Source organism: Apis laboriosa, unplaced genomic scaffold, assembly GCF_014066325.1.
Source record: "Apis laboriosa isolate Shangri-la unplaced genomic scaffold, ASM1406632v1 scaffold69_cov144, whole genome shotgun sequence".
NCBI lineage: Eukaryota > Metazoa > Arthropoda > Insecta > Hymenoptera > Apidae > Apis > Apis laboriosa.
This window is the reverse complement of record NW_025224165.1, coordinates 3,087,329-3,113,630: the sequence shown is the minus strand read 5'-3', so window position 1 is coordinate 3,113,630 and position 26,302 is coordinate 3,087,329. Positions and strand designations below refer to the sequence as shown.

At 27.0% G+C, this 26,302-nt stretch overlaps 1 protein-coding gene across 5 annotated transcripts in view; it reads left to right on the top strand.

Annotated features, from left to right (window-relative positions):
- Positions 1–26,302, top strand: part of LOC122719047 — a 112,891-nt gene that overhangs the window by 8,262 nt on the left and 78,327 nt on the right. Inside the window, exon 1 of one of the 5 annotated variants that reach the window (XM_043944576.1) lies at positions 1,488–1,602. The exons of 3 other annotated variants lie outside the window; for them this stretch is intronic. Coding sequence is in view for 1 of the 2 variants with exons in the window: in XM_043944574.1 (XP_043800509.1) it covers positions 14,335–14,396 (62 nt within the window). In the remaining variant the exon portion in view is untranslated. Of the gene's footprint in view, positions 1–1,487; positions 1,603–13,425; positions 14,397–26,302 lie in introns of those variants that run through there. One more of the 5 variants, XM_043944574.1, reaches the window with a different exon arrangement.

Here is a 26,302-nt window from a genome sequence, read left to right as displayed (position 1 = left end):
TTTGTAATTATTTTCTTAGAAGAATTATGATGTATATTGATATATATTCAATGTATATTAATTCGATCAATATTTATAATAAATTTTACACGAAAACATTTTCTGCTTTAATTCTAATCTGATTCTTTTTTAAATTTTTGGATTTTATGGAATACATTATGATTACAAATCCATTTTTTTATTTATTTAGAAAATTTTGTTATGAATCCAAGTCTTTATGAATACAAAACCACTAGAAGCTTTTAGATTCCTCTAGAAGCATCTCACTTACCAAATACAATTAATTTTAATTATAATCCTTGTAGGCTCTTCTTGCATGAAGTACAGAAATATGGTAAAAAATGTTGTTTATCAGCATTATTTCTTTTGTCATTTATTTAATATTCATATAACATTTAATAAAAAAAATACTATTAAAAAAATATGCATTAAATATTTAAAACTCAAAAAATAAATTATTTTACATCTTTGATGATTTCAATATTATTAAACTCAATTTATAATTTATTATTAAATCCAATTTAAAATTTAAATATATAATAATATGAAATTTCGAAGATATGAGAATCAAAAATAATTTAATAAACTTTATATTTATTTTATATATAGTGAAAATTGATTGAAAAATTATAAATAAATTAATGAAAAGCATAAGTGAAAATAAAATGAAATTTCCATCATATCATCGCTTCATTCTATCTCCATTTTGCTTCATCTAACGCAAATTTTAATTGCTTATAAATAATAAATAATTAATAAATAAATCTCAATCGATATTTTTGTATATCTTTCGTATTTATTTTAGTCTCTAGAATCGATCCTCCAAAGATATTCCACGAATATATTAAGTCTCTACAAACCACACGTGAATTAAAATCACACTAATGTCACGTTTACGATAGACCTATATATCACTTTGCTCTTCGATTTATTCATTATTATTAATTTTCACGTAGAAAATAATATTCAAAGATTTTATAGTATAAAGATCACATTTTATAGTATAAAGATTTCTCGAACTCAACGTGTGTTCTAAAAGGTTAAGACTGTATACATATTTTCGCATCTGAACAAGCAAAGCGCCACCTATTTCATAACCAAACAAGCTGATGTTAACCTAATCTGCTAGTCATGTATATACACAACAGTTTCGCAATTTGGCGGGCACTTTTAACCGATGACGATTCTAGAGCGGTTAGATAACCGAAGATACATCAAAGTTGGCATTCGCAACAGGAATTGTGGTTCAGTTATTCGTTGGTTGTGCCGATGATAACTTTTCGACGAATTATCGCGCACCCATCGTAAGCAATCATGGGTGAGATCTATTCGATCTACGAGGCGGTCGAAAATTGGATACAAGAGTTGAAAGGTTCGAATAATACGATCCGCAGAGCCCGTATACCCGAGACGAAAATCACGATCGAAACGAACGACACGGTATACGATCACGAGATGTGGAGGCAATCGTTCCTGGCCGAGGCGCCGGCTCTTCGTGATCTTCTGTTCGGTGTGCCGACCGAGAACAACCTCTTCGAGATCGTTTGCACGATCAATCGGTTGATCTTCTTCTACGTAATCATTAAGTGGATCAATTTCGAGGTATGGGTAGCAGCTGGCGCTGAACCTTTTGTTCTCAACCGTTGAAAGCATCGATACATGTAAACGATGTGAATACATACTCCTTAGTTGATTTGTGGTGGCTATTCATGAGAAAAGTCAGCGTGCCTTTAAAGCTAGAGAGTGCTAGAGAAAAAAGGGAATCAATTTGAGGATTAGTCCGAGAATTCGACGAGAGAAAAGAGACAAACAACTGAAAGATATAAATGGAAATAATGTAGAAGTTTTTGTGTAAGAAAACAAGCAATGTTTTATAAAATATTATTTTTGTATCGTTTCTTTCTTTTTTTTTTTTTTTTTTTTTTTTGTAACTCCTGAAAACGTTAAAGCGTTTTTTCATATGTGCTGTAAAATGTTTCTTTTGTATAGTCTTTTTTTGTGTTTCCTTGAAAATTGTTCATACCGTGTTGTTTTATATTTGTTTATCGAACAAATTAAATTAAACGAATTAAATTGCGATTATTTCATCGTGAGAGATTTTAACGAATACGAAAATAAGTAATTAATTAATTCAAGCGAGAAATTGTTCTTTCATTTTTTTAATTTTATTGTCAATCAGATATGTTAATTAAAAGAAACACGATACAAAAAAAGTTTTGATTTCAATGTAAAACCTGATTATTGAAAAATATCCTATTTAAATTTTGATTTTATTATTTTATTTATTTCATTATAATATTTGTTTTACATTTTGTTTCGAAATATCTAATTATATTATATATAAATAAATATTTACCTAAAAAAAAAAAATACTTTGATATAATATAATCATATTATATTATATCGAAAGCTGTCATGATTTATGCTGACCATACGACCGATAATAAAATCAGGTAAAATTCATATTCATTGGAAATGACATAAATTTATATACGAATTTTATAATTAAAATTATTACACAAATCTAAAAATCCACTAATTTACATTAAATTGGCCTTTATATTTATTTATTATTGAATTCAAAAAATACAGCTCGTTCTATATCAAATATTCGAACATTATCTTACAAAGAAATTCATCTAATTCTGATTTTAATAAAAGTTTATGTTATATGCAGAGTATAATAGTGGAATCTCTTTGAAGACAAACATTCTTTTCTATCTTGAATACAATTTCACTTATAAAAATAATTTTTACAATAGAATAAATATTTCTTATGAAAAAATTTATTCCAAAATTATATTTAGGAAAATGTTAATATATTTGTGGAATATTTTTGAAGAATTAGAAGCAAAACAAATACAAAAATTAATATACAAGAAAATCTCGTTTAACTCTTTAGATTGAAAAATATTTTTCAACTCCTCCTTGAACAATTGAAATAATTAGAAATACACAAGTTACATAAGACTATTAATATTCTATTTCATACTTAAATATTCAATCAATTTATTTATTAGTTTTAATTATTTTCTATCATTTTTACATGTATAATAATTGAAATGACACTTTTTTTTTGTGTTTCATTGGAATAAAAGTTTCTGTGCAATCATAGAATTCTTTCAACTTTAAAAATTTTTACTTCAAAAAGTTAGGAAGTATTTATTACAAATAATTGAGAAAAGATGAAGATAGAATGAAATGGTGACGGAGATAAAACTTTACATTGAATTTCATTTAAATTATTCTTGATAAATAATCCTAATATTTTCTCGATACTCTTTAAATTAACTAATTTTAATTAACTATTATCACAATACATTTAGAATTCAGTCTAAATGCATATTTTATCAACAGTTTTATTTACAGTAAGCATAAGAATATTTTCTTGAGTCATTACAGTACATGTTTTGAACATGTCACGAGAAAAGAGAGAAACACGCTAATATTTTCAAGAATCAACGTACGAAGAGAAACGCGCTAAAATTAAGCCAGAATATTTTCGTGGAATATGCGCCAATAATTATCACTCGAGTATATTTTCAGCAGGAGTGACGATCGACTTGTTAACAAAAATAACAAAGATTTTAGATATGTTTTTTTTTTTGTTGCATCGATTTGTTGCGCTAATTGCACGAAATTCCCGGGATAAATGTGAAAATTGCGAAAGATCCGATTCGAGATGAAATTTAGCCGCGATCGAATGCAATTTATTTCGATGTCCATGCTCCAAATCCGTGGCAGTTCGTGAAAATAGATTGCGATTTCCGTCAAATGCAACGTGTACGTCTTCTTCTGTCTGTCAAATGTTGTTTTGTAGAAAATGCACTATCTCGTCTTCCATTTCCAATTTCATCTTACTAAAGAATTTACGCGTGAGTAGTAATGGGTTTAAGTATATCGCGAGTTGATTTGAACATTGAACATTGCAAACTGATTTCAATCGATGGCATATTCTTTTTTATGAATATAGAGAAAAAGAATTTCAAGAATATTTTCAAATAGATGAATCGAATTTGAACGTGATAAATTTGAACATTTTATAAGTTCAAAAGTGATTCGATGTTTGATATATAATTTTTTCATTTTCTTATACTATTAACTGGTAAATTTTACAAAAAGATTTAAGAGAAAAGATTTGAAAAGTTAGAGAAAAATTGAATGTCTTAATATCAATAAAGATTCGATTAAATCTTTTATTTAAGTCATATACCTCTTTAATAAAATCCCAAATAACGTGTGTAAATAATGAAAAAAACTTTTAATTTAATTTAATTTTTTAATTTAATATTATAATAAAATTTAAGAGACATCATTAATATTATAACACAAAACTCGAGAATTATTTTTAATATAACTTGCTAAAAATTTTATAATTCGAAATATTTGAAAATTCGATAATATAGTATGCTAACTTGATAAAATTAATTTTAATAAAATTATTAACGCTATCTCGTATTTATATTTCACAGAATTCAGTATTTTCCATAATTAAAAGAAATTTTCGTTTTTCGATATACAATAATTAAAAAAATAAAATAAATGCAAAATTCATGTAGAACGTTTGAATGTTAAATGTAATTGAATTGATATCGTTACGAAATTGATAGTTATTGTTATAGTTTATTAATTCCGTGCTTGGTACTACAAGGTGACTCACCATGAAAAACACGAGGGTTATAAAAACTTATGAAAGGCTTTTAAATGTGTTCACATGAGGGAACATGTGATGCTGGTGGTTGCTTATTTTCTTTTATTTTAAAAACTGTGTTTTCCTTTCAAAACATGCGTTCTTTCAATCGTATTAGAATTAATATTTATATTATAAAAATAAAAGAGCATAGCTAATAGTTAAACAAATTTTAATTATCAAAGAATAATCCAAATTTTGTTTTAAATATGAGTTTTCGATAAGGTTCATCTATCAATATTTAATTAATTTTATTATTATGAAAAATGATATAAAATATTTTGGACAAAGTTAAAGAATTTCTTATATAATTCTTTCAATTGCAAATTAGAAATTTTGTTTTAGGATTAAAGATTTTTATATTTTCAAAAATCTATAGGAGATTTTTTATTTTTACATTTATATTTATATGTTTACATATATATGGAATTTATATGTTTGTTTTCATAAATTAATTTTTATTCCGGGAAGATTAATTAATATAAATTGATTTTTATTCCAGTAAGATAACACGTTTTAATTTGTGCAACTGATTCATTGCTTGTTTTGCTATTGATATGTTTACCTTATTCATTCATAATATTTTACTATATTATATTTTTGTATTAATTTCTTTTATTTATATAAAATATTCGATATAAAATAAAATTTCTCTCACCATTATAAATTTATATTTAAAAAATGAAAAAGACATTGAAACTTTGAACATTAATTTAATTTTTTTAAAGTGATATTTCTATAAAAAAAATTGCTTATAATATAAATATAAATATACAATCTATTATATTATCTATACTCGTAAAATTTCATTAAAAATAAAAAATATATTAAAAAATTAAAAGATAAAAATTTGTTCATAAAATAATAAATAATTGATATTTTGTTATGATGTGAGATAATGCAAATTTTTGAAATTTAATGTCCTGTTATACTATTATAAAAAAAATTTCCAAATAATTTTATATTCAAAATTTAACAAAATGCTAAAATTGTTTTAAAAGTTAAGCTTTATCTTATATCTTATATAATTCTTTATGTTCTATACATATATAAACATTTATTAAAATCAGAATTTTTGAATTAGATGAATTATCTTATAAGATATATATATATTAAAATTTTTGTCCCTTATAAATATCTTTCTAAATTAATAAATATCTTTCAAAATTTATTTTATATAGAAAATTTCCATTAATAATCTCCATTAATTTCCATAAAAAGTAGTAAAAAATGAAATTAAAATAATAAAATATAAAATAAACTGTAAAATATACATAAAAAATGCACTTAATAATTTAAACTGTGAAAGGAATTATTCATAAATTTGTAAAATAAAATATTATTTTATAATGTATTGATTTCGAAATATTTGTTTACTCGAGATTAATTTAATATCGATAAAACCATTCTGATCTTCGATGATGATAATTTGAAACCAATATATCATTTAAAGACAGATTGTTCGATATTTTGTTACGAATGACAGGAAGAATCCGTGAAAATAACTTGTGATAGCTCGCGTGACTACACATTTCGTTTCAGAAAATATAATTTCAGAAAATTTACAGTTGCTCATTGAATCAAAGGTTCAAGGATACTGCAGAAAAATTTGATGTGCTTTTTTTTCTTTTTTCTAAAAAATCGAATTTTTTGATGATAATTGATTTTCTAACTAAAAAATATTCATTGAACAAACAAAAATTTTAATCGAAGTGGATGCAATTTCGTTATATGCTATTGCTTATTGTATAATCGTTTTTATTATACTCGTTCTATTGATGGAATTTATTCATCAATTTTAATGTTGTTGATAACAAAATAAAAGAAATCGTAAAATAACGAGAATACGTTGAATGCGATTAACCAATATAAAAAAGGTAATAGAGAAATTTATGAGAGCTATTCATAATTTATCAATTTATTTTTTTTAAATTTATTCTATTCCTTTGAAATAATAAATACTCGCATGAAAATAAAAATTATGCTTCAATATTTTTTGTTTAATTAAAAAGGAACACAAGAAATTGCAAATTGAATATTTTTCATAAAATTGTATATTTAACGTTATGCGATAGTTATATATTAAATATATATGTAAAATCAATCCTTTAAAGATGTTCCACTAACATCCTATCTATTTGGCTATTTCTAAAACAAGAAAAAATAAAAATTAAATTATCCGAATTAGAGAATAAAAACAGTAATAGAGTGTAAATATTAATCAAATATAATTCGAGTTAAAGGAAATCGATATTTTTATATAAATTTTCAAAATAAAGCGGAAAGAAATAAAAAATCAGACAATCCCACAGAATTTTATAATAATATACTCGAATTATTAAAATTCTATAGTATTTTACCACTTGTATCGAGATAAAAAGCAGGAAAAAATACGGAGAAACGAGAAAATCTTTTCAAAATATCCTCTTAAAATATTACACGATATCCAAACATCCAAATATATCTCTGAAGAGGATTCCATTATTAGATTTTTTTTTATCAATCTGCATTTCATGCGGCATCTCGTCATTCGGAGCCTCTAAACATGGCCGCATGAGAGGAACTCGACGTATGATGGCAGCGAAACGATGCGGTACACACGGTGCTCCATGTAATGCACTCTCCTCTGTTCCAATACGAAATTGTATCCCGCGTTCCACGATTTCCTCGGCATGGTGCCAGCACGCGACCAGCCGAATTCTGTTCGTCGATGTTAGCGGTCCCTGTCGAAGTTTCTTCGTACCTGCGAAGGAGGAAGGGAGAAAAGAGAAAGAGAGAAAGAGAGAGAGAGAGAGAAAAAAGAACGGAACAATCGAAAACTCTGAATTTCATTGGCCGACGGCGCGTTGCCGCTTGACCGACCCAGTTTGTGCAGCCGGTCAAACATTTGCTTCGACGGAGAAGCCTTTGCGTTTCGACAATGATGAAGGTATACACTAGTTGCACGGCAGAGAATTTTCCTTCCGGTGCTTCGTTTAATTCCGATAATTGGATCTGGTATACCTTCGGATGACGAACTTACTACGGTTTATACTGGAGAAGGAAGGTTCGTGATAGAACACGACAGGATTAATATTGGAATTAGTTAATGCGATATAAGAATTAATTGAGGCAGTTTTTCAACCGATTTGGTTTTCATATCGCGTAATTAAGATTTTTGTAATTTTGCTTTTTAATGTAAAAATTATTTGTATTATTAATGTAAATTAATGTAAAAAATATTTTACAAAATATTTAGGGCTATTTTTCTTGAAAGAAGAATATTATAATTTTTCTTCTTTGAATTATGATATGTATTTATATATTTTCGGATGAAATATAATATTTTAGCATCCATTTCGAATATTTATGTGGGCAGATGATTTCTGTAAATTCAATTTTTCAGGAAAAAAGAGGTTTAGAGTGATTCGGATCAGTGTCGAATTTTATTCAACAGTTTATTCTATAAGACACATTTAAAGGATCTAATACGGAAATTCCATTTCTAGAATTGGGATAAAACAATTAAAACCTGGAAGCTAAAATAATCTTATTGTAGATAGAAAATTTAACGGATGAATATAGAAATTGAAATAAATATAAAAGATGATGTATCAAAATATTCGTTGAAATTTTATTAGTTTCAATTTGTAAGCAATTTTGCATTAGATAAAGTAAATATTAATTGAATTTGATTATTTGAAAAAATCAAATTATTTGAAAAATCATTATATATTTGAAAAAATCAATTATTTGTACATCAATTTTTGTATTTGTTTCAATCTCTAGAATTATTCTTTAAATTTTCTAATTTTTCACTCGAAACTTATATTTACAGTTTTAGATTTACATTGTTTATGAATGTTATAAAATTGTTATGTAATCTACTAAATTTTTTTATTTGTAATTAATAATTTCATTTTTCAGTTTTCATAACAATTTGATATGGAGATTTATATTGTAATTTGAAATTTGATTATGAAAGTGAATAAAACAATTTTACTGATAAATATACAATTTATTTCAAAAGTATATCGAATATTTTTTATACAAATAATTGTATTTGTAATTTTTTTTAAATTCATACACCAATTATATCTATTATATTGCTGATAGAATAGAACAAACGTATCTTACATTTAATTGATATAATTATTTATTTTTCATCTAAATTCTAAGATTTCTAAATTTAGATAAGAGCAAAATATATTATTGTGTAAAATGAAATTATTATAAACAAGATGGACGATTGATTTCAAATTGTTTATTTTACCAAAATCAAAAACCAACATATGTATCAATTCAATAAAATAACATTTATGAAACATTTTTGATTGAAATACGATAGTATATTATCATTGCGTGATGAAAATATTTGAACAAGTTTTAGTGATAGATTTAACTTGCAAAAACTTAAATATTTTTAATAATTTATAATTGAAGATTTGTAAAAGTCATTTACGAAATTCCAAATTTAAAAAAAAAAAATAAAGACATCAATTCAATTATTAATTATTAATTAAAAGATATATATATATATTTCTTCAATTATTTTTCTCTTTCCAAATATCAAATCAAAGCATTTATCAACAATGTAACTAATTTTTTCATCAATTTCGTCTAAAGTCATTTAGACAAAAATAAATCTATCCTCCTCACAAGATTCTCATTTGACATAACAAACCATCTCTAATTTAACCACTCTCTTTGAACTCGACAACAAAATGAAAGTACCTGAGCACTTACTATTGTAATCATTATTTAATTCATACCTTTGACGCTTTCTGAACGAGATATCGTATATTCGGTCAGTGGGCCTGTTTGGAAAACGCTGCGATTTAATTATTCGAAAAATATAATTAGAAGATTAGGAGGATTCACGGTACACCTATTCAGGACGTTGATTTTTTTCCAGCGTCGGCGCAATAATTATCTTAATGCGCGCTCCCTTCCTTCCTAAATTCTCATCCCTGTGCATGTGTGGAATCCGCAGCTGCGGCTGCAGAGGAACATCGTCCTTGCAAACATCTCGGTCAGCAAGTTCGGATCGAAGATTTCAACACCCACGAGTTCCACTCGAGGGACCTGAAAAATTTTCACGTGTCGCGCTCTCCTTTACAACTTTTACACCAATTATTTTACATCGCCGCGAATTATATATCGCGCTTTATTTTATTTTCCGCTCTCTCGAGTTTTAGTATTCAAAAAAAAGGATGCTCGCTCATCAAACTTGCGACTCTATTGATCGTTCGATCAACACTGTCGATCGAAACTAAAACGCGAGACGACGCGTTTAAAAAGAAATTTCTGTTTTTTTTTTTTTTTTCTTATGCTGCAAAGATTACATGGGCCTTCACGTGTACTTTCTTCTCAGACAAAGGATGCAATTTGTTTTCGTGGCCGAGATTACAGGCACGAAATTTATTCTCTAAATGGCTGAACACGAAGGTTAAACTCTTGACATAACTGTTCGAAATTGAAGATTGGCGAGATCAATTGTCGATTTTCCTGTTTGTGATATTTCTCGAAAACTAAGTACTAACTAACTAACTAAACTAAGTATTAACTAAACTTTCTAGAAATTATACAAAAGGGATGTTTGTTTTTTACAACCTGGAATTTGCGATTTCGTGAATTGAAAGCTTGGGATAGTTTTGAAACTTGAAAATGTTGGAGTAAATGATCAGATGAAGGAAAATTATTTTTTTAATAAGTGTTAAAAGTATCGAGAAATATATAATTTTGTTAGATAAAATTAATATAATTAAGTATTATATGCGAATTGGAGGAAAAATATAATTCTTACTAATAACATTAATAGAATTTTCTATTAATATAAAAAATAATTAACAATTTCATTAATCGAATCAATTAATTGTAATAATTTTACCTTGCTCCTTGATGAATAAACTTTATCCACTTCGTTGAAATCAAACTTTGATTAATTTCAACATAGCTATAAATGTCAAAAACTTTTATAATTTCGGTCAGTTGATCGTGCGGTCAAGTGATCCGGCATTTAACAGTCGATGAACTGTTAAAAAAAAAAACTTATAAAATCATTATTGATTGACCTTTCTTAAATTTAATTTTTTTTCACTTATTAATTTTCGAGACCACTCCATGTTTAAACCATCCAACCCTTCATATCGATCGTTGATACATCGGTTTTAGAAATAATCTCGCCAAGTTTAGATGAAATTACGCTGGGACTGAAGATTTCACGTGGGTTGCGTGGCAAAAGATATGCGTCATTAATAAATTTTGCAACGTCAACGATACTTTTTTTAATTATTCATTCTCGAGATATGTATATATGTATTTATTCATGTGTACATACGCGTTCAACTTCTTTTTTTACTAGCAAACTATTTTTTCTTTCTTCGAAAATTCCAACGCAATTCTTTTCTTCTGTCTGACAAAAATAAAGTAATTAAATTGCTTTTTCAATCAAATTCTGGTTCTAGTGGGTAATAGTCCTTGATAATTTGAGATTCTTTTTGCTTGATGGACAACATTGTATATTCAATAATAAAGTAGAGTGGAGTGAATATGCTCTTTCTCTTTTAACGTTGGAGATTTTATTTATACTAAACTTAAGAAAAGAAAGGTCTGTCTTTCTTGTATATAAAAATGTAACGTCGTTACATACAATAAATTAACCTACTTTTTCAAAAAACAGTGCAATAAATTTCTTTAAAAATTATATACATAATTAATCGTAATAAATTTTCTTGAATTATATTTTTTTTATATATATTATATTATTGCATTAATTATTGTAAAATGGAATTATTTTATTAATTTATCTATAAATTGTGATGTGTTTAATTTAATTGGAAAAAATGAAATATCTCATAAGAGATAATTGAAATTATAAAAGAAAAATTTTTTACAAAAATTGTTTGATGACACTTTTCTATATATGTATATGTATATATGTATTAAATCTTGTAAAATTATCTGTTCCTTTAAAAGAAAAATATGCAGGTTGTTCAGATGAAAAAAGAACGAAAAGAAGAACCATTTTCTTCTTTTCATTATTATACTTAGAACTGAACACGCATTGTATAGTCTGTTGATAAAGGAACACCAGCTGTATTAGAAATTCTTCTTTCCTGCCACTCTCTCGTGTTCTTGTTTCGTTTTCAAATCGATATATAGCGTGTGCATTCCGCCGAAATCAATGCGCTCCCTTTATTATCGTTTCCTAAACAACAGATCACACTCTGTCTTTGGAAAAGTAACAAAAGGTATGGAGAGACAGAGTCGGCCGATAAAAGAGAGAAAGAGAGAGAAAGGAAGAGACTAAACGAGAAAAGAGATGATGCTCGAGGCGAAACTGGAGCTCGAAAGGATTCGCTTTAAGTGATTAAAAATTCGTATAGCTTACGAGATACGCTCTATTTTTGTTTCTATAATCTATAAATATCATCTAGCTAACCTACAAATACGTTTTCATTCTCTCTTTTGTTTTACGATGTATCGATGGAAGATTGTATTATTTTCATTATTTGGAATTATCTATAAAAATAATCATGTGTATTATGATATTATTTCGAATTGTATGTATGATTTTGCGTGACTTTACACTGATTTTATTGCTGCAATATTTTCATGTAACAATAATAACTTACTGTGTTATCGATATAATTATATGGGATACGATGTATGATTACATTATATTGTTGATTGAACAATTTATGTTCATTGATATTTATTCCGATTATTTTTAACAATGATGTGTTTCGTACGAATATTCATGTAGCTATTCATATTAGAAAATTTTTTGATATATCGAAATTACGATCGGAACAATTAACATAATATTTTATGTTCATTTAATTTTAAATTTTACGACCACATTATATCATATAAAAAATTATTTTAACATCTAATAATTAAAATGGTATTTTTGCGTGATGTTTTAAGCGATATAAAGAAAGATATTTTCAAAATTTTTTTTTTTTACATTACATGAATTGATTATACTTTGTTTCATCAATGAATTTTCGTTTGAATTTTATTTTTCTATTAAACTATCAGGATCAATTGAAATATTGTTACGATTAAAAATTCTTTTATGAAAATATGAAAATAGAAATTAAAATTGAAAATTATTAATAAACAATTATTTGAATAATAATATTTGAAAAATAAATTATTTTAATATTCGTTATTTAATTTTATTACAAAAATGTAGAAATGTAATGAAATTTCTATTCGTAAAAACAATTTTTTTATTATCTAAATTTTACACACTTTTTCCTTTTATACTGAAGAATTTTACTATTCATTATCTTTTATTTCCTATTATTATTTAAAATCATCACAAATTTGATAAATTTGACAAATAAATAATTTAAAAATAATTTTTTTCTCAAGATAAGATTTTGAAATTAATTTTATTTCAAAAAAAAGTACCCTAATTCTAAGTAGGACGTTATCGAAAGATATAATAAAAACCATGATCGTATTATAGTCTATGACGCGATTCAAATTTACGTTAGAAGAGATGAGAAAAGGGACTCGAGGGGACAAGAGAAATGCGAATAAGTTTAAAAGGAGTTACTTTGATGCGTCTTTGAAATACCGTCCGATACCGATGGTAGCATGCTGTTGCAGAGGGTTGAGGATAGTGACATGGTCCGTAGTAGTGCGTTGGCGCGTCCCGAGTGATGGGATGAGGGGTTAAGGGGGGCAGGTGATGTTCCCACATCCGTCGACCAGCTTTCCTCGGAGCCAGTCGGATGCTAGACGTGGTAGGAGTCGGTTCTTTACCTTCGGCTCGACTCGGTCCTAATCGGTTTTCATCGGCTACTCGTGCTTCTCATACATACAATCATTGGATTCGCGACTTGAATATATTCGTTTCCATTGTGAATATTTTCATGTAATTTGACATTTGTGAAAAACGTTTGATTTAATGAAAAGCGAAAAGCTTGGATGCTAACAGAAAAAAGAGAAAAAAGAACGAATGACAGGTCGTTGCACTTGCTGCGTCCAACTAGTGTCGACGCTTCGTTAAATTTCCGTGCATGATTTGTGTTTACTGGCCGCGCGTTATACCGTTATTTGTGACACTAGTAAACTGCGAAATTTCGTGACATCGTGACTCTCTTTGTGTTCTCATCCCGATACTTTCGAACATTGTGATCTTTTCTCGATTTTCGAGACATTTATCGTATCTGAAACTCGTTCAAAATTTAAATCATCGAAAAACGGAACAAGTGAGATCGTGACAAGAAAGCACATAGAACGACCTGTTGTGTTGTGGGATAGCGATCCAACAGGAAGACACGTACGTTTCTGTGCCTGTCGAGACTCGTTTTACGCCGCTAGAAAAGTGAACAGTGTATGGCGACGCGTTTCTGAACATTGAACGCCAGTTCAAATTTACACTCCACATTGTGATCGGTTGGTACGATTTAAAGATCGAATCCTTTGCGGTGGGACAGCAGCGAGTCGAGTAAGAGGAAAGGCAAATTCACAGAAAAATTCCAGCAATAATGCGTACCGTGAGCGAAGCGATGAAACATCGTGCGATCAGCTGACTAGCCGAACTATTCGGCGGTCGTGAAAACTCAGCCGATAGCGAGAATCGGCAGAGGAGCGGCAAGAACTCTCAAAAACGACAGCAACCTAGATTGCCTACTTGTTCGGTTATGACGTTTGGTACACCATTTCACACAGAGAAGTCGCAGTTCGTCGGCGATAACCCTACTCGGTATGTTCTTTATCCCGTATTTATCTTTTCTTTGTTTTGTTTGTTGTCCTGAAAAACCGGTTTTGAGAAATATATATCGTAATACCTGTAAGGTTTTTCGAGATTGATACACAAAGTTCTGAGCTTATAACGAAAATTCTGATTGAAATTATAAAAACTATCTTTTTTTTTTTTCTATTATCATTCATTTTGAAATATGACATTTTAATATATTTAATTTTTATAATCCGTTTTATAATTGCGTGTAATTTTTGTGAAATATAAATATATTAACCTTATAAATATAAGATTTTATTTCATATTTAATATATAACACATAATATGTAATCTATTTTATACGTAATAATTTTTGTATATCTAAAAATATATCTACTTTGTATTATATATTTGCATTACATTTAATATGTAATATGTAATATGCAATACGTAGTTATTTTATATATCTATATTATAATATTTTATATATCTATTCCATACACAATAACTTTTAATATCTAAGAATTATTTATAGTGATTTCTAGTCCGATTTTGTTTTTCCTAATTTATTATTTTTGAAATTTTTTTATTTTTAAACACTTAAAATTAGCTAAAATAAATATAATCATATAAATAAATTAATCATAATAAATCAAGTAATTAATAACAGTAAATATCTAATCGAGTTCAATAAATATTTAATTTTATCATTTTGTCATATTAAATTAACTTTTTATGTTAACAACATAAGTTAAAAAAAACAAACAAGTATATATTTATTTTTATATATATCAAATTCTTTTCGATTAAAATTGTTCTTACGATTAGTTAAACAATCTTTTTGCACATAGTATTTCTCTAATACAATTCTTCAATATTATAAATATAAATGTACATAATTTTCTATACAGTTTTTTAAATTTACAATTTCTCTTAATTATTCGAATGAATAAGTGATAGATTTATTTTCGTTTTCTTACATGTATATGAATATCCGTAATTGACAAGAATAGTTGACAAGAAACAATGATCTCATTAACGATCACAATCGCAGAAACGCTCATGTTGAAACAGCAATAGCCATGCAATTATTTCATTATACTGGAAAGGTAAATGATTCTTTGAAGAGAATGCTACGCTAATGATTTCGATAATGATTATGTTTTATGCAACTTTGTGAAGATTAAATTTTTTTTCGATCGTAATATGCGAAAATTCATTCTTTGAATAAGAAAGAAAAAAAAGATATCTCATTACTATTTTTATATATCATTATAATATAATATATTCTTTTGACATTTTATTTATATATTTGAATATTATAATTGAATATTTTATATATACATATAAAAGTAATATTATTTTTTATATATAAATGTTTATTAAGATTAAAATATATAACTTTCATATAATTTAATATATTAAATCTAAAAAAAAAAAAAGAAAAATATGTATAAAAAGGATTGAAAAATTACGTATAAAATACGTATAAAAATTTTCATTATTATGTAGATATAATTGGTATATATAATAATATCCAAAAATGTTCCCCTACAATTAATAATATTTTCGATAAATCGATATCAATAAATATTGTTAATATCATCGATTGTACGCGATTTTAAAACAGATTAAGCGAATTCAAAATATCATTATATCGACATCATTGTTAATATCTTTTTAATAACATTATTGTCAATATTATTGATCGTATTGGATTCCTTAACGCGAGGTTCAACTTTCCAGGAAATGAATACAATTGAAGCATTCATGTATAATGCATACATACATATATTCCTTTCGTATTTGAGTATAATCCAACTATATCCTCCATTTATTTGAATTAATAGAGGGACAAGATCATTTGGATCACAAATGTTTCTCAATCCAACCTCCATTATTCGAACTAATAGACAGATAAGATCATTTGGATCACAAATTTTTCTTAAACGAGTCTATCGTTTAATAATAATAGATAATAAAAAGTAGTCTTGTTATTAAAAAGTAGAAAATCCATCCAGATTTAACTGCCAGATTGCACGCTTTTTTTTTTTTCAATACACAAATTTCAAATTAAATTCCATTTGTTAAAAGATATCTGTGCACATTTATTGCGAATAGAAATAGTGTACGATTCGGTGTAATTGAATGTTCATTTGTTAAAATATTCAGATATTCTACTGTATCAGAATTAAAAAATAAATATTGCGATCCTCTTAGTCTTTTAATAAACTTCTGAATGAGAAAACGTGGAAATTTTTTTTTCTCTAGAAATAAGAAATTCCCAAGAAATAATTAGCAGTTAAAGAAGTATCCACGTATTTGTTATATACGTATGCACGTGAATTATATTACGATTTGGCACTAATTAGATGCATTAGAACGTCATTGGATGAACATGCATGAGCAATATAGATTGACACTTATGATGCAGTCATGATGCAAAAAAAAAACTTTAGGACATATCCTGCTAATCGTTATTAGCACACTGCTTTTTTTTTTAGACTCAGAAATAAAAGTAGAATCAGTGAAATGGTATGCGAATGATCGAGAGAAAGATATAATACACACAAGTCTTGAAAGTTGTATCTTTGTTCTGTTGCTTCGCGTTAAGGAATTTCAATGGCGTTGTCAGACCATGAGAAAATTCTGACGCGCATAAATCTCGAGATGAAAATAAATCTTACATAGGGAAACTATCTGAATGGTGATGAACCGAGATATTTGTTTTCGTTTCGTATATCTTATTGCTATGGAAATAAAATGAAAAAAGAAATTTACAAAATAAAAATTAATAAATATCTAAATAATATTGAAAAGAAACTTTTTTATAGCATGAGGAACAATAAAGGTAAAGAAAAATAAGATTATCAAACGAAAAGGAAATAGAATTCATCACGATATTGAATATTATATTATTCTTTGTAATATTTTTTTTTTTTTTCAATATTTTTTAACGAGGGAATAAACAGTAATTTAATAATTAAAATAATTAAAAGATGAATCATTTTTTAACGGCATAATTGCATAATTATTATATTTAGAATTATTATGAAGTAATATATAGCATTATTATCATTAAATAAATTATATATATTTGAAATCAAAATTTATAATCGATCAGACAAATCGTTAATAAAAATAGAAAAAAATTAATTTTATCCTCAAAAATTTTAAGAAAAAGTTTATTATAAATGTATTATCAATGTGGTTGCAAAGAAAAAGAAGTTAATTTATGATTAAAATCGAAAACAATTTCTTATATTGTTTTTATCATTTGTGTGATAAGCAATATGAAAGTTTCCTCTCAAATTTTTATTTATTTTATCATAAAACGATTAGAATAGATATAGGTATTGCTCGATAAACTAGAGAAAAGTAATATTATTATGTTAACATATGTAGAAACAAGGTCGTAATAAATTGTTATGACCTTATTATCTTCAATATGTTGTGTAGATTATTGCTACAATGGGATCTAAACGAGAGAAGAGAGTGTAAAATATTCATTTTGATTACAGTGAATTCTATCCTTTCCTTTTCGTTTGATATTCTATTTCCTTTTCCTTTCGATGATTTGTGTGAAAATGTTGTTTTTATTTATTGTTTGTCCGTTATGCTTTAAAAAAATTTTTTTTTAATATTATTTAGATTATATATTATAATATTATTAATTTTTATTTTGTAAATTATAAATTATCCTTAAAATAGAATGGAAAAAATTTTTTTTATTGTGAATACTATACATGTGTATAATATATCTACATATATTATGAACTTGTTTCGACTAAGTTTTGATAAGTAATAAATATTGATTTAAATGCACGATATTTATTTAAAGCAATTATTTCACGAAAATAAATATTATGAGTTTGAAACAAAAAAGGTGTTTCGAAAGAACGAATCAAACGCATGTTTTTTCAATGTCTGAAAATATTGAATTTTTTTCATTGTAAATTTTATTTTTTTATGATATCGAATATTATACACGTGTATATTCCATGTGTACATATATATCTTTCGCGCTGTTCAAATTCGTATCACCGTGCTTTGAAAGAACACGTTCCTTTTTACTTTATATTTGAATCAACGAATATACTTTCTGCTTTTTTTCTTGATTGAAAACTTGATAGAATTTTTCGGAAAAATTTGCAACTATATCTTTGATGAAATCTAAAATAATATTAACTTTTAATAAATATTATAAATTTTTATAATAAAATTAACTACAAACATGATTAAAATCTTATCTACACGCTACAAATAAATATATTATATCCTTCACAAATTTCTTATAAATATTCTTCTAACATTTAACAAAATAATTTAAAATCCCTGAAATTATTGTGAATAGCATTTGCAAATTTTTAATCCATTATTTATCATTTTCGTTAAATAAAAACGCCCACTTACAGATCTATTAAAGAATGCTCTATCAACTTTCTTATATTTCTTTTTCTCCATCTCGAAATAAGTATCCAATCATTCTAACTTTCAGCACCATTCTCCGTTAAAAAGCACGTATCACAATTACAAACGTCGTGATGTTTTTCACGTTTCAATTACTGAGTTTCCTGAATTTTCGCACCACTTCTCTCTCTCTCTCTCTCTCTCTCTCTCTCTCTCTCTCTCTCTCACGTTTTTTTCACGCTTGCACACACGTATATAATAATTACACACGTATATGGATCGTTTCACTCGTTGCGCCATCAAGTTCTTTCGTGTGCAACGAACCGGTGTCGTATTTCGTTCCATTCTTTTAAACGGGCAAGGAAAAGGTCGCACATCCATTGCCGCATTAGACCCTGGTTATGGTCATTGCGCCAATTCAGTTCGACATCCGTCCACGTCATTCGTTCGCGTGTGGACAGCCACTTCGTCGCTAAATAGCCGGGGCGGGATGACGTTTCGACCGTGTTGGCCGAATTCAAAAGGGTCGTTGACGTTGGGGAGGGGAGGGAGAGGATCGACGATTTTGTTTTTCGATCGAAGACCTTAATTCGCCGCGATGCCAAAGTTCGTCGTGGGGTTACTAGACGACGCGTGTTTGTCGTCATTAAGGAGGGGATCAAGTTCAATATGTACTTACCGAGTTAATTTCGATATTCGTGTTTCGTTCCACATCCGGGTTTCGAATAGTAGTACTCGAAAGGTAATGATATTTTGAGCGATCGTAGTACAGCACGGTGAATCACGAAATTGATCGCGTAAGTCACGTTATAAAGTAACCTAATCCGATAATTATTGTGACTTTAATGAAAGTTTGTGCGCATGTAATGAGCTCTATATAAAGTATTTCTTTTTTTGTTGATTTTTAAGGGGATATAATCAAGCTTTTTTACGGCAATTTTGCTTTGTCATTACAAAGTTATATTTAATTATAATATTGATATTACAGAATTTTATTACAGTTTTAAATAATATATTTATAAATATGATATAATATATTCTTCAAAAAATTGTTCAATATTTCACAATATTTGTTTTTAATTTACCTTTTTTTTTATCCATGATATTTTCAAATAATATTTACTTTTGAGGAATATTTATATTATCCTTTGAAGGAATCGTTATAATGCGGAATTAAATTATTGACATATGTAAGATTATGTGCAATTTAATATTCAATCTCATGTAAATTCAAAATCATGTTCGACGCAAATTTTTACATAATCATCAGTTGTTACTACAAAAACTACTTAATTTTTTTCTCATTTACATTTTGTCTAATCGATTTCGAAAAAAAAAATCACTTATCATTTTATGAAAAATATTTTAATTTTCAATATTTATTATTATTTATTAATATTCTATTATGATCAGATTTCAATTAATATCGATCGACAATTTCTAATTTAATTTTCTAAATCTTTCTTATTTCATTAAATACTGTATTTGCTAGGTTTCAATGAAAATAATATATACGATAAATTTCATGGTTGAATTTTATGGTGCATGTGCATACTTTTTTGTAAACAAAGAAAGCAAAGATTTGCCCTCGCAATAATGTAATGGAACGATGAATATACATTATTGTGCGTTTCACGGATCGCATGAGAATAGTAATTGTCTGTGCAGTGTTAGCAGTTCCACTTATGAACGCGTCGACAAAAAAGCTGAGGAATGAGATAATAGCGAATTCGTCACATCGAATGGCCATTTTCTCATTATCAGTCGTTATTTCATTTTCTTTTGTTCCTTCGCCTCATCGGTACCGTGTATCGTGAAAATTGAAAATTCCTTGTCCATTAAACTGTCTCGTATCATAATTCCATTCAATTTTTCAAGAAATAATTAATTTTATCCTTGACTCCACGATTGAAAAAATTAAATCTTTCAATAAATAAAACAAATAATAATAATAATAATAATAAATATATAATAATAATAATAATAATAATAAATAATAAAATAAATAAAATAATAAATAATAAATAATAAAATAATAATAAAAATAATAAAAATAATGATAAATATAATAAGAAAAGAAAGAGTAAAAATCTTAAGAATAAGAGTTAATAGAATAAGAGTTGGAAAATTTTAGGAGAAGACAATTCAATCAAATATTGATTATCAAGATTAAGAAGAGAGGACGTGTGTTTTAATACGCGTTAAAATATGTATGAACATGATTTTTATTGTACGTGTTTAAATCGAAACGTTTAGGAAGAAAATATTACTTAAAGGCAAACAGTTTAAAATGGTTTTCTTTCATTAATCTTACGTACGTCGATACGCCATATCACTGTTGAACGCTTTTGAACGTTTCCTGTTGATTTTTTATTGCGTTCCACGCATTGCTCGCGCGTTTTTAGACTGCATTTAACGCATTGGTAGTGATGAAAAATAAGCCTCATGCGCAATATAAAAAGTGGATAATGTCAATATCACTAAATTTTTAAAATTTAATTCAATCTATATTTACATTTATGTAGAAATATTTTTGTAAAATATTTATATTTTCAATTGTTTGTTTTAAGGGAGGAGGGAAATAGTTGATTGAATTTTTTCACATGATGGTAAATTGGTCAATAAAACAAATGAATTTCTTCAAGAAAATTTTATAAAATTCTAAATCATCCGATTATTATTGATATAAAGTTTTCTAAATTATCGACCTTTCTTTTGACTATAAAGCACCTACAAATGGATATTGGATTTTTTTTAAAATTTATATCGAATACAATATCGACATCAATTTTGTATTCAAACTCGATAACGGCTAATATTTCACATTCGTTTGTATTGCTTTTACGCTTTATCAGTATTCAGAATTGACTTTGAAACACGAGTTTCAACAAAGGCTAATTTAACATTTAGAAACTTTACATAAGGATTAATATCTTTTTCAATTGATAGAGATTGAAAAAAAAAGAAAAATTAAAAGTAAAATATCGGAAAATATCGATGTGATTCCATGATTTAAAAGAAATGAGAATATCTCTGCTCTGCTCCACTGATAGTGACACATATAATTATATAAGTATATTTCAAATTATAAAAGCAATCATAGTTTGACCTATACAGCCAAATTCGACTAGCTTTGACCTATAGAGTTATAATTATGGAGAAAATAACTCGAATCAACACGTGGCAAATAATTAAGGGAAAGTTTGGATTTTGATTCATACAAATTTATATATACTTATACAATACCATAAAACTTCTCCCAATTTTACAAAATTGAGAAACCATCTAGAAATACTCTAAATCACCCTCAAAACCAAAAACTAAAGATACAATACCGTTAAAATTAATATTAAAACTAGAAAAATTTCCATTCCACCGTGACAATGATCGTAAATACTCGTAAATACTCGAGAAGAAAAGAAAAGAAAAGAAAAAAAACCGATAAATAAATAAATCGTTCGCAACAATCCCAGGTGTTCATCCATCACAGGCCAATGCACATAAATATGTAACACGTAGGCGAGCGTGGAAGCGTGCGTCGAACTCGGCGATAATTAGCATTAACTAGGTGTGCGGTGGTTATATATCTGGCGTGTAGTAAGCCAGGCTTCGATAAACCTTCGTCGTGCGGTTGATCATAAAAATATCTATTCTAGCCCACGCAATAACAGGACAGTTGTGCCGATACACGCGTGGTACGATGCCGGGGAGCGATAGTAACACGTCATTCGACGCACGTTCACACGTGACGAGCTAACCGAGCTGACAGCAACGTAATGGAGGTTGCAGTCAAGGCTGTAGAAAGGCGTTCCTCGTTGCATCTTGCGAGCGAGTGGTAAACGGTCGTCGACCCGCCGCGCTCCCGCCTCTTTGCGCAAGGTCATTTTACTTATTGTTGCAGATTCGTTTTACAGCGCGGGTATTCTTTCGCCGAGAGAGGCTCCGCTGCCTTTGTTTCGCGGTCACTCGCGTGACCGAGAGACGAATACTCGGAGGGCTCGAATTTTTCCTATCTTTAACGATCAGATCATGGATGCGAACGAAAGTGGATAATTTTACAGTTGGTTGATTCATCTTTCTTAGGCTTTTTTATTTTTGCTACGCTTCTTCTTCGATCAATCTTTCTTGAGAAGATCTGTATATCGATAAATCAGTGATCTAAATGGGAGTATGTTGAGAAACGTGTTAATAGAAGTATTTTAAATAATTAAAAATTTATATCGAGCGAAAAGAATTTCTTCGAATGTATCTTTCATCACTTATGAATTTATTTAGAATGTTAGTGGGTGGAGTTCAGCCAACTGTTAAACGCGATAATTGTTTGTGGCGCTTTGACTGCGATTACCCACGAGAGTAATGGCGGTCAAAATTAATTTTAGGATAATAATTTAATTTTAAAAATATTGTAACTTGTAATAAATATTTACCTTCGAAACATCATTTCAAATAGTTTTCTTATAAGTTTTAATATAAATTAATTAGTCATCATTGCTCAAAATAGAAGTGTTTTTAAAAATTAATTTCTTTGCTACAATTAAATTCAAATATGCATATAAAATAATATTTGTGATAATTATTTAAAATATCAAATTAATATTATTCAATTATAATATACATATAATATATTATATTAATATCATACTAATATTAATAATTAACGCATTATAATGAAAAACGCGATACAAACGCAAATTGTTCCAAATATTTCTGCAATTATAATAAACTTGGTTGATTCATTCACTCACTCATTTTCATTTCAATTACGAAAATTTCATTTAAAACGAATTATCAAATATTATATTCAAATATTATATTGAGGAGCAACTGTAATTACAAATTTACTATCAGCAATTCCCTATATTGAAAATACAATTGTATTATGAATTTGAGGTGGATTTTCTATTAATAATGCAACATTAAATCGATTCTTTTCTCTTCATTTTATTCTACCATTGTAGTAATTTTATTTATAATTATTTTATTTGCTCTTCATTTAACTGGTTCATCTAATCCATTAGGTTCAAATTATAATAATTATATTCATTTCACCCATATTTTTCAATCAAAGATTTATTAAGATTTTATATAATTTTATTTATTTTTATATTTATTAATCTTCAATTCCCTTATTACCTAAATGATTCAAATAATTTTAAAATTGCTAATCCTATAAATGCACCAACCCACGTTAAACCTGAATAATATACTTTTTATTTGCATATTCAATTCTACGAGCAATTCCTAATAAACTTGATGGTGTAATTTTAATTTTAATTTTATATGTTATTATTTTATTATATTATTTATATTGTTATTATATTATTTTATATAAAAACAAAGCCTCGTTTTAAAAATAAAGCCAAACATTTTATATAAAAATAAAGTGGAAAAATTTCTTGATTTCAGCAAAACTGCTGTACACACTCGTATCGATTTTCTTCAAAAGTTGAAATATATTCTGCAAAAAAAAGGAAAAGGAAAGTAGTTAAAAAGTTCGATAATAAAATTGTTAATAACGAGAACTCGAGAAATCGAGGAAATTGTATCGTGTTCCATTGTTCGAGGATCTTTCAGTAACTAGATGTTCAACGAATTCTCTTCCAGACTACGTTCTCGAAGAGGAAGGTGCGCTCAAGTTAATTAGTTTTACGCCCTTTTGCGTAAGAAAGCATAATAGCACGGTTGTTGCGCCGAGGATAACTCCCTTTCACGAAGTCATTAAAGTCATCTTCCTCTCGGGGAACACAATACTCTCGCGCGCGTCGTTACAACCCCATCGTTAAAAGCTTTGTGAAACTCACGAACGAATTGATTTTTTTCGGAGGAGGGGGAGGGGAGAGACGTGATTAATAATCCTTCGAGGAAGGGACGATTGTCTCGAGTTCCCTCCAATCGGGAATAGTGATTACGTTTCTCGATAAAAATAGGGGTAGATTATCCCTGAGAGGAAAATTTACTTCGTACAACAATTTAGGAATAATTGTTTCAACCAATCGTTATTTTAATAGGTGAAATGTAATTTCAATTGAGATTATGTTTTTTTTTTTTTTTATATATATATATATTGAATATTTTTATATATATATATATTGAAGGTTGAAGGAATTCAGGTTTGGAATATTTGGAAAAATAACAAATTGGAAAATCGATTGTCCAAAGAGTCTTGAAATAGTAATTGTTGATCAGATATATAATCACATCGGAGAGAAGTTTATTTTAAATAATAATAATATCAATTGAATTCTTTATTATAATTAAAGGAATTTGAGATTGGATTGATTATTTGGAAAAATAATAAATCGAAGAATTGATTGTTTGGGGAAATAAAATTTATTTTATTAATGAAATTATTATTTCTCGTTCCTTAATGAAATAACTTTCAGAATATCGAATAATAAATATAATCGTAGCATGTATTAGTATTAATAATATATATCTGATGTTATAGTATATTAAAGAAGTAGTTATTTTCATCGAAATTAAATAACGTGATTTAATTACAAATATATTAATTTACGTAATAATTTAAAAGTAATTTTAAAATAATATTGAAAATTTAAAAATGCCTCAAAATGTTTAAGATTAGATCGAAATTATGCGATAAATTTGAAGATTGTTCTTTTGCAAAGAAGAAGATTCTAAAATCATATATGGCAAAAATAAAATAATTCAATTATAATGCTCGTGTAATGAAAACTAGATAAAATTGAATATCGATTAATCTTATTTTTATCATGCTAATGATTTTATTTCGTTAACTCATAATTTTTTACTTTCTTATTATTGGATATGCATATGCGATATTTTATATGTATTGTATTAATTTTTTATAATACATATGCAATGATTCAAATAATAATTGAAATTGGAGAGAACATTTCTTCGAACTACTGGCTACTTGTTAACGAAGCTACTTTATTTTCTGGAAAAATATTCCTCTACAGATCTATAATTAGTTTAATTCAGAGAAAGTACTTTAATCATTTATCATTTTAATTATGAAATTTCAATAATTTGCTCAATATTTTTTCCATCATCGTTTCTTTCTTCAATTAGATTTAATTCCCTGAATAACGAACTCTGACTTGACTTGGAGTAATTTAATGTCAAATTATACAATAATCAATTATATCCATCACGAGTAGAAATAGTAAAGATACTTATATTGATACGCAAAGGAAAATTATATATGAAAAATAATCTCAATTAAATTTTATTTAGTTATTTTAGATTCAGATATTAGCTTTTCTACGAATTATATAAATGATATATGAAAAAACAGGCTATTAGATTTAATAAATGTTAAGAATAAATATAAAATATATTTTGCATATTGATATTCAGAATTGCTCAAAAAATTTGAAATATGATCAGATTAATTTTTTAAAATGGAGAACATCTCTTTTATTTTTTTTCTAAAATGAAAAATATTTAATGATAAACTGTATCTGTCTCAAAAAAAAAGATTAAAGTTTTTCTGTAAAATTTCATAAATACAGACTTAATAATATAGAATCACT